This window comes from Homarus americanus, unplaced genomic scaffold (genome assembly GCF_018991925.1).
Source record: "Homarus americanus isolate GMGI-L3 unplaced genomic scaffold, GMGI_Hamer_2.0 scaffold19117, whole genome shotgun sequence".
NCBI lineage: Eukaryota > Metazoa > Arthropoda > Malacostraca > Decapoda > Nephropidae > Homarus > Homarus americanus.
Genome location: NW_024754704.1, coordinates 3582973 through 3593676, shown reverse-complemented (window position 1 = coordinate 3593676; position 10704 = coordinate 3582973). Strand labels below are relative to the sequence as shown.

General features: G+C 41.7%; 1 protein-coding gene across 1 annotated transcript; it reads right to left on the bottom strand.

Moving 5' to 3' along the window:
• Nucleotides 1-8369: 8369 nt before the first annotated feature.
• On the bottom strand, nt 8370-8735 carry LOC121855964 (RNA-binding protein squid-like). Its single transcript, XM_042351182.1, has one exon. The coding sequence runs from the start codon at nt 8733-8735 to the stop codon at nt 8370-8372; it is 366 nt and encodes a 121-aa protein (XP_042207116.1).
• Nucleotides 8736-10704: the final 1969 nt, after the last annotated feature.

The following is a 10704-nucleotide window of genomic DNA, read 5'->3' as shown; positions in this document are numbered from 1 at the left end:
AAGTAAAAGTAAAGTTTGAGTGACTGTTAGTATTAATAATGTGTAAACAATGATATGTAGAAAGTACTGCACCTCGCTATGTTTATGTAAGGGGTTGTTGTAAAGTTTAACCCCTTTGAGTACCCTCCCTTCCCTTCTCCCATTTTTTCTTCCTCCTCCTCCTCTTCCTGTTCCCTGTTGTGTCTTATCGCCATGTGTATAATATTGATACTACTACTTCTACTACTAATGATAATAATAATATAAAGAAGAACAATAACAACAATAACAACGACAACAACAAATAACGAAAAATAAGAAAACCAGATAAACAAAAAACAAAAAAAACAACAGTAATGATCACTAGTTATGCAAAAGATGACGTCACTATTGTAATATATTTAACTTCTATTCCACCTTACAGTCACCACTTTACAGTCATCACCTCACAGTCATCACCTCACAGTCATCAACTCACAGTCACCACCTCACAGTCACCACCTCACAGTCATCAACTCACAGTCACCACCTACAGTCATCAACTCACAGTCACCACCTTACAGTCATCACCTCACAGTCATCACCTCACAATCACCAACCTCACAGTCACCACCTCACAGTCACCACCACAGTCACCACCTCACAGTCACCCCCTCACAGTCACCACCTCACAGTCATCACCTCACTGTCACCACCTCACAGTCACCCCTCACAGTCACCACCCTCACAGTCATCACCTCACAGTCACCACCTCACAGTCACCACCTCACAGTCACCACCCCACAATCACCACCTCACAACACCACCTCACAGTCACCACCACAGTCATCACCTCACAGTCACCACCTCACAGTCACCCCCCTCACAGTCACCACCTCACAGTCATCACTCACAGTCACCACCTCACAGTCACCCCCTCACAGTCACCACTCACAGTCATCACCACAGTCACCACCTCACAGTCACCCCCTCACAGTCACCACCTCACAGTCACCACTCACAGTCACCACCCCACAGTCACCACTACAGTCACCATCACAGTCACCACCTCACAGTCACCACCCCACAGTCACCCCCTCACAGTCACCACCTCACAGTCATCACCTCCAGTCACCACCTCACAGTCACCACCTCACAGTCACCACCTCACAGTCACCACCTCACAGTCACCACCTCACAGTCACCACCTCACAAATCACCACCCCACAGTCACCACCTCACAGTCACACTACAGTCACCACCACACAGTCACCACCTTACAGTCACCACCTCACAGTCACCACCTCACAGTCACCACCTCACAGTCACCACCCCACAGTCACCACCCCACAGTCACCACCACAGTCACCACCCCACAGTCACCACCTCACAGTCACCCTCACAGTCACCACCTCACAGTCACCACCTCACAGTCACCACCCCACAGTCACCCCCTCACAAATCACCAACTCCTCAGTCACCCCCTCACAGTCACCACCTCACAGTCACCACCTCACAGTCACCACCTCACAGTCACCCCTCACAAATCACCACAACTCAGTCACCCCTCAGTGACCACCTACAGTCACCACCTCACAGCCACCACCTCACAGTCACCACCCCACAGTCACCACCCCACAGTCACCACCTCACACCACCCCACCACCTCACAGTCACCCTCACAGTCACCACCTCACAGTCACCACCTCTCAGTCATCACCACAATCACCAACTCTCAGTCACCACCTCACAGTCACCACCCCACAGTCACCCCCTCACAGTCATCACCACAGTCACCACCTCAGTCACCCTCACAGTCACCACCCCACAGTCACCACCTCACAGTCACCACCACAGTCACCACCTCACAGTCACCACCACAGTCACCACCCCACAGTCCCCACCTCACAGTCATCACCTCACAGTCACCCTCTCACAGTCACCACCTCACAGTCATCACCTCACAGTCAACACCTCTTTAAAACCGACACACACACAGACATCTTTCACCAGGTATGCAAATTTGAGCCACTATTTCTTTCACTCAATTTCCTGTTAACTTTCACGATAATGGTAAACACGATATTGGGTGACTGCTGTTGTTGAATGACCCTTAAGACGTGTCTGTATGTCTGTCTGTTTCCCGTGTGTTAAAAGTGTGTTCAGGTGTGTTCAGGAGTGTTCAGATGTGTTAAAAGTGTGTTCGGGTGTGTTCAGGAGTGTTCAGATGTGTTAAAAGTGTGTTCGGGTGTTCAGGAGTGTTCAGGTGTGTTAAAAGTGTGTTCAGGTGTGTTCAGCAGTGTTCAGATGTGTTAAAAGTGTGTTCAGGTGTGTTCAGCAGTGTTCAGATGTGTTAAAAGTGTGTTCAGGTGTGTTCAGGAGTGTTCAGGTGTGTTCAAAGGTGTTCAGGTGTGTTCAGGCATGGTTAGGTGTGTTCAGGTGTGTTCAGGTGTGTTCAGGTGTGTTCAGGTGTGGTTAGATAATATCAGAGGTTAGTTGTCTATTATTTTTCTCAATCCTGTCTTCCCCCACAACGAAAGTAAACAAAAGTAGAAAAAGCAGAAAATACCATATAAAAGCAGACAAAAGTAGGAACAAGTAAATAAAAGCAGACAAAGAGGGAGACAGAAGCAGACAAAGAGAGAGACAGAAGCAGACAAAAGAGAGACAGAAGTAGACAAAGAGAGAGACAGAAGCAGACAAAAAGAGAGAGACAGAAGTAGACAAAGAGAGACAGAAGCAGACAGAAGGACAGAATAACAGACACAAGCATACTAAATCAAGGAATAAGCAGATAAACGCAGACAGAGAGAGAAAGAAGCAGACACAGGCAGAGGAGAGGAATGAAGAAGACGTTATAAGCTAGTGGTCTGACTGGTCATTAGTGTATATGACGATGGTGATTACCTGAGATTAAGTTATGAGAGAGAGAGAGAGAGAGAAAGAGAGAGAGAGAGAGAGAGAGCAATAAATAAACATGCTATAGCTTTACCTCAGATTACCCTTACGTAAGAACCCGTTTTCTGTTATCGCTGACTCGTTCCTGGATCTACTTTTCTTCGTCTTGTTGTTGTTGTTGATGATGATGTTGTTGTTAATTTTGTTGTTGTTGTTAATTTTATTGTTGTTATTGTTCTTGATTTTGTTGTTGTTATTGTTATTGTGGGTTCCCTACTCTTCTATCCCCGTCCCTGTTCCAGAATGTGGACGGTACTGTTGGATATCTGAGCTACACACACACACACACACACGTAAGAACATATGAATGGAGGAAACTGCAGCGGGCCTATTGGCTCATACTGGGCAGTCCCGTTTACACCCATCCCCTATCGCTCATATATCCACCCAACCTGTGTTTGAAGCTATCCAGCGTATTCGAGTTAATGATGATGTTTGGTAACTTGTTCCACTCGTCCACTAATCTATTTCCAAACCAATGTTTACCTATTTCGCTCCTAAGTCTAAATTTGTCTAATTTAAAACCATTGTTACGAGTTCGCTCCTGGTTGGATAGTTTGAGTATCTTTGTAATGTCCCCTTTGTTCAGCCCTGACTTCCATTTATACACCTCTATCATATCGCCCCTCACTCTACGTCTCGAGGGAGTGTCAGTTAAGATGCTTTAACCTGTCTCTATACTCAAGGTTCCTTTTTTTTTTTACGGGTATTAGCCCACCCGGACACAGGTCACCGACCCACATCAGGGCCCGGGGGGCGAAAATGTGATGATGATAATAATAATAATAATAATAATAATAATAATAATAATAATAATAATAATAATAATAATAATAATAATATTAATAATAATAATAATAATAATAATAATAATAATAATAATAATAATAATAATAATAATAATAATAATAATAATAATAATAATAATAATAATATAGATAAAATTTATAATAAAAATACAAATAGAAATAAAATAATAATGATATATATCTGAAACACTGCAATAATAATAATAATAATAATAATAATAATAATAATAAAATATGGAACCATAAAGACATTTAAAAAAGATCATTAGTGAGAAACGATATACGTACGTTGTGTTGTCAACAGCAAGAGAAACAATTAAGACCCCGTAACCGTGTGCAAATGAGGCAGAAAGTCAGATCATCAACCTGGGACTTGGTCACATATGGCAGCAGGGTCTACCATTAGACAACACATTATGCTTCCATTATCTTCCCAGGTGGTAGTACCTCCCTGTTTGGTAGCTGCCCACTACCTGCTACCTATAAATGCCCGGGATTAGTCTTGTCATTCTCCTCTGAATTTTTTCCAATGATTCTATATCCATTCTGTAATACGGTGACCAGAATTGAACTGCGTAGTCCAAGTGAGGTCTCACAAGCGCAAGATATAGTTTTAGGATGACCTCGCTAGTCTTGTAACTAACACTCCTTTGTATGAACCAAAGTACTTTATGAGCCTTGTTTCGAGCAAATACACATTGTTTACACTCTCACACACACACACACACACACACACACACACACACACACACACGTCATCAAACTAATAATGATAACAGCGTGGCCAATAACAGCAACAACAACAACAACAACACGACGTCGCCTTTGAGCGGGACTTCTCATTGGGTGTTTGATTTGTGAGTCGTCTTCTCATTGGCTGTATTTTATCAAGGGTTGGTTTCCTATTGGTTGCTTATCCCAGGAGTTTGCTTGCTATTGGTTGTGTACTGAAGGACTATGCTGTCCACCACCTGAAGGCTTTAGTCCAGGTAGATAGATATCCTCATGTTAAAGTTCTGTCTGTCTGTCTGTCTGTCTGTCTGTCTGTCTGTCTGCCTGTCTCTCTTCAGTAGATATATTTCAACAGGCAGGTTTACTTCTTCAGGCATATTTCGACACATAGTAGCATCGTCACTATCATCGTCGCAAGTAATCGTCACTATCATCGTCAGTAGAATCGTCACTATCATCGTCAGGTCTCACACACTCACCCCATGTAAGGGTCGTCAACCTCTCCTCCGGGTAAAGTCTTCACTGAAAAGGTAAAATGGGGTAAGTGTTTCGTTTTTGTTGCTGTTGTTTGGGATGAGGTGATTGTGTGTGTGTGTGTGTGTGTGTGTGTGTTTGAATCCCATTAAGTCGAAAATCCCCTTAAAGAAGCCTATTTTTATATACGATATCGACCTGGGTGGAAAGTCCCAGGTTACTGATCTGACTTTCTGCCTCATTTACACACAATTGTAGGGTCTCAATTGTTTCTTTTCTTAGACAACACAACATAATATATTATTTTATTGTTTCTCACTCCTGGTCTGTTTTATTTTTATAATTTCTGTAAACTTTGTTCAACTTGTTTATTTATCCCCCCTCCCCTCCCTACTTGACCTCTAACATTAACTCTGAGAGAGCAAAGTTTCACTCACTAACCATACATTATTACCATCATCTGTCTGTCTGTCTGTTTTTACCTCCCCACTCCCCCTTCTGTCTCTAAGTGGATGAAGGGTTACTCAGTGGTTTCTTTTTTTTTTCTTTTTTATCGCTTGTTCGTCAAAAAAAGTCCATGGTAGAAATAGGGAGTTGCCATGGTAGTGGAGTAAGTTGCCGTGCTAGCAATAAGTTGCTATGGTAGCAAAAACAAGTTGCCATGAGAGTAATAAGTTGCCGTGCTAGCATGGCAAGTTGCCGTCACCCTCTCAAAACACATACTTTCTCATATACTAAAAACTTGCCGGGTCACTTTATATTTTTTTTTTGAGGGATGCAATATGACCAACCTCCCATCCCTCCCTCCCTCCCTCTTTCCTCCCTCCCTCCATCCCTCCCTCCCTCCTTCCTCCCTCCCTCCTTCTTCCCCCCTACCCCTCCCGCCCTCTTTTCCTCCCGTTTCTTCCTCCCTGACTGTGCGTCACTTCTCTGTTACCGGGTTCCTTGTTGTTGCAGTAGATCAGGGCGCCGAAGATCAATGTGCCATAGATTAGGGCGCCATAGATAAAGGTGCCATATGCCATTATACTGTATGTCGATATTTACACACACACACACACACACACACACACACACACAGATACAGCACACCTCACCATGTTTGTTTACTCTGTGTATGAATATTGATCATCCTTCATACATATATCTCCATCAGGCAGACCTTTATACAAACACCTCACTATACACAAGGAGGGGTTAGGTTAGGTTAGGTAATGTGGTAAGTGGTGGATATCGACCATCACACAGTGAGACTCCCTCAATGGTCGAGTGTGTGTGTAGTGTTCATTGACTTAGAGAGTGTTTGACTGTTGTAGTGAGTGTTAGTGTGTTGCTGAAGGTCTGTGTGAGTTGGGTGTTGAAGGGTCGGTTCTGTTATTTGTGTGGTTGTAGTCTCCAGGTGCCTTTTAAGGAAGGAAGGAAGGAAGGAAGGAAGGCTTTGTAGTGAAGATTTTGGTGAAGGATTCAATTTCGATTTTGGGATTCCTCGTTCTCATCCAAAGAGATCCTAGACAAAAGGAACTGATGGAGGAATTTGGCGGAATGTAGAGAGAGAGAGAGAGAGAGAGAGAGAGAGAGAGAGAGAGAGAGATGTCACGCTTCAGTTCATCTCTGTGGCTGCGTTTTCTGATTATGATAGGTCTTCAGGTAAGTGGGCTCATAGTCTACACCTGGCCGAGGACCTACACCCCCTCACAGAAAAGTGAGAGAAAACGTAATACGGTGAACAAGTCACTCCACAGTGAGGTAGGTAAATAGACAGAAAGATAGACAGACAGATAGATAAACAGATATATAGATAAGCAGACAGATAAGCGAGTAAGAACTTAAGAATGGAGGAAACTGTTGCGGGCGTATTGGCCCAAACTGGGCAGTCCCGTTTACACCCAACCCCTATCTCTCATATATGGACTGTTTGTTTGCGAGGTTTTGTGTGCTGAGTGTTGTCATAGAAGTTTCTCCCATTATTTACCTATTATTATTATTATTATCGTGTGTATTATTAGTTATCAAGTTTATTTCTTACTGCGGTTATGGTAAAAAAAATAATAATAATCCCTAAGTAAAAAGTAAGTTTTGGACTTTTTTTTCTTCGGACGAAAAATATTTTGACTAAATTCAGTCAATTTTCCTGACCAAAGTGTTTCCCCACTCACGTGAGCGCGGGGTTACTCGTGACGTTATTGGTTTTACATGTGGTATCACACTTCATCTTATTTCATTAGATTATGTAGAAAATAGGTGGTATACTGCAGATATTATGGTGATTATCAGGTGCAAGATGAAACAACGAAAGGTGCAACTCATAATCAGAAATACCAACTGGACCGAGACTGTTGTTCATGTGTTATTGTGTTCATTTCCAAATACATCAGGCCCAGGGGGGCCGATACCTTTTGGAGGAGAGTATATAGTACCTTTTACAAGTTATCTTTTTTTTTCATTTAAAAATTGTATAATCTTACCGTAACACCAGGTGAACTGTTCCTGTCTAGGGTTAAGTAACAAGTAAAAATTAACAACAAATGCTTTAGAATAAAACACGATATATGAAACTCGTATTAAAATTTATTAATTTAAAATGTACAACCCATCCTACAAACCCTGATCCTCCCTCTTCCTTTTGATATCTGTTTTGCTTCTCCCTTTCCTCACCACCGATATTTTCTCTTTTCAGTTTTGTTTATTATTTACGGGCCTTATAAATATTTTTTTCCCATCACTGAGGACAGCATAACCAATGCCTAGTGCGTGCTCCTTCTCGACGTCGGTGGCAAATGAAAAGAACCCAAACTGTGAGTTTGGTTGCCTTTGGCAGTTGATTACTTGGCCGAATTGAGAAAGTGCTGCGGCCACTTCTTCATTTGTCGTGGTTGGATCCAACCCCCCCACAAACACTTTAATGTTACACGCCATCACAACGTTTACTTGTTGATGGCCAATAAAGTGTGGACCACCAAGTACTGTGGCCTGAGCCTCTGCTACATTTTGGAATATGATGAATCCATATGATTCCCCATTTTTTATCCAAATTTTTTGTATTTTACCATATTTTTCAAAAGTATTTTGGATGGTTTCCCGAGTACAGTTTTCGGGTAAATTTTTTATATTAACTTTGGCAGCCGTTGACAACCTTTCGTCCCGGCTGTATGCGTTTGATTGTTTTTGGCGTTTGGTGGGAGTTTCGTTTATACCGTAAAGGGCGAGCGACTCTTCCTCGTCACCATCCTCGTTTAATTTTCGTGTGACTACATGCACGACCTCAGTATCCTCAACCTGTTTGAGGTATTGCTTAGGATTTTCTCTGTACATGTAGTCGTCGTTTTCTGGGCTTAATTTTCTCTTCAAAGTTGGGGGTGCCTGTACTTGTGATCCATTTCTGATATTTTGGTTTTTTGGAACTTTTATAGCCATGCGCCGCCCATTTATATTGATTGCTTAAGCATCGACGGCACGTCGAGCTGCTTCTTCACTACTAAAAGTGACAAAGGCGTAAGGAGCAGGCCGACCTCCGGAGAGCGGTCTCTGCCACTTAAGGATGTGGCCGTACTCCTCGAGCCTTTCCTGGACTTCGTCATCTTCATTAGGCCGACTAGTTAGACCACCTATGAAGATCTGACAGCCCGCCCCTTGCGGCAATTCCACATCGATGACGCTGCCGTCGATCACATGTGGAGAGCAACTAAGGGCTCGGCTTAATCCTTCAGTATTGTCATAAATGACAAAACCAAAATTTTTTCCATTCTTTATCCAAATTTTAGACAGCACCCCGAATTTACCAAAGTAATTTTGTATTTTATCCATCGAAATATTTTGTGGAAGGTGTTTTATGAACATTTTATTATCATTCTTTTCTGATGATGTTGGGCTGGTCAGCGTTGGGTTGGTCACATCTGGTTGGGACAGTGTTGGGTTGGTCACATGGTTGGGACAGTGTTGGGTTGGTCACATCCGGTTGGGACAGTGTTGGGTTGGTCACATCCTGTTGGGACAGTGTTGGAGACGACTATATATTATTTGAAGTCTCTGTGTTTTCTAATGTCTTATTTTTGGGTCGGATGATAGGGACGGTTCTATCCAGTTCGACAGTTAGGGGGCGGTCATTGACGATCACCTGCCCTACTGCCACCACGCTCAACGCCATTTCTGGCGTTTTAAACGTAACGGTACAATAATTTTCTAGTTTTCCATCTGTTTTTATTGGCCTTTCGTATTTCACAATGGTGCCATAGGTACCCAACACCTCGAGCACGTGGTGTGGTCCAGTGACCGACAGTTTTTTCGATAAATTGTTGACAACAATTTTCGTCTCCATCGCAGAAGAATACTCGTAACATTTTCTCAGCTTCCAAGAGGCAATGTTCTAAATTCTGCGTGCGAGAAAATATAGTAAGAGGCTCTCGGGATATATAGTGTATAATGTTTACTGTGTATAAAGTTTACTGTGTACTGTATAGTAAAGTTGTTTACTGTGTATAGTGAAGATTGTTTACTGTGTGTAGTGAAGATTGTTTACGGTGTGTAGTGAAGACAGTTTACTGTGTATAGTGAAAATAGTTTGCTGTATACTGAAGGTAGTTTACTGTGTAGTAGTGAAGATAGTCTACGGTGTGTAGTGAAAATGGTTGACTGCATATAGTGAAGCTAGTTTACTGTGTATAGTGAAGACTGTTTACTGTATAGTGAAGATTGTTTACTGTGTGTAGTGAAGACAGTTTACTGTGTAAAGTGAAAATAGTTTACTGTGAGTTGTGGAGACAGTTTACTGTGTATAGTGAAGATAGTTTACTATGTGTAGTGAAGATTGTTTACTGTGTGTAGTGAAGATTGTTTACTGTGTGTAGTGAAGACAGTTTACTGTGTGTAGTGAAGATGGTTTACTGTGTATAGTGAAGTCGTATACTGTGTGTAGTGCAGACAGTTTACTGTGTGTAGTGAAGATTGTTTACTGTGTGTAGTGAAGATTGTTTACTGTGTGAAGTGAAGACAGTTTACTGTGTATAGTGAAAATAGTTTACTGTATAGTGAAGGTAGTTTACTGTGTAGTAGTGAAGATAGTCTACGGTGTGTAGTGAAAATGGTTGACTGCAAATAGTGAAGCTAGTTTACTGTGTATAGTGAAGAATGTTTACTGTATAGTGAAGTTGTTTAGTGTGTAGTGAAGATAGTTTACTGTATAGTGAAGACAGTTTACTGTGTATAGTGAAGATATTTTACTGGGTGTAGTGAAGATAGCTTACTGGGTATAGTGAAGACAGTTTACTGTGTATAGTGAAGAGAGTTTACTGTACGTAGTGAATTCAGTTTACTGGGTGTAATGAAGGTAGTTTATTGTATAGTGAAGTTGCATAAATTGTATAGTGAAGACAGTTTACTGTGTTTAGTGAAGGTATTTTATTGGGTGTAGTGAAGACAGCTTACTGGGTGTAGTGATAACAGTTTATTGTTTATAGTGAAGACAGTTTAGTGTGTGTAGTAAAAGACAGTTTACTGTGTATACTGCAGACAATTTACTGTATATAGTGAACATTTTACTGTATATAGTGAAGACAGTTTACTGTGCGTAGTGATGAGTTTATTGTTTATAGTGAAGGCAGTTTACTGCATATAGTGAAGACAGTTTACTGTGTGTAGTGATAACAGTTTATTGTTTATAGTGAAGACAGTTTACTGTGTGTAGTAAAGACAGTTTACTGTGTATACTGCAGACAATTTACTGTATATAGTGAACATTTTACTGTATATAGTGAAGACAGTCTACTGTGTGTAGTGA

Bases quoted from the DNA above. Each gene is read 5' to 3' on its own strand.
- LOC121855964 (XM_042351182.1), bottom strand. From the start codon at position 8,735: ATGGATAAAATACAAAATTACTTTGGTAAATTCGGGGTGCTGTCTAAA.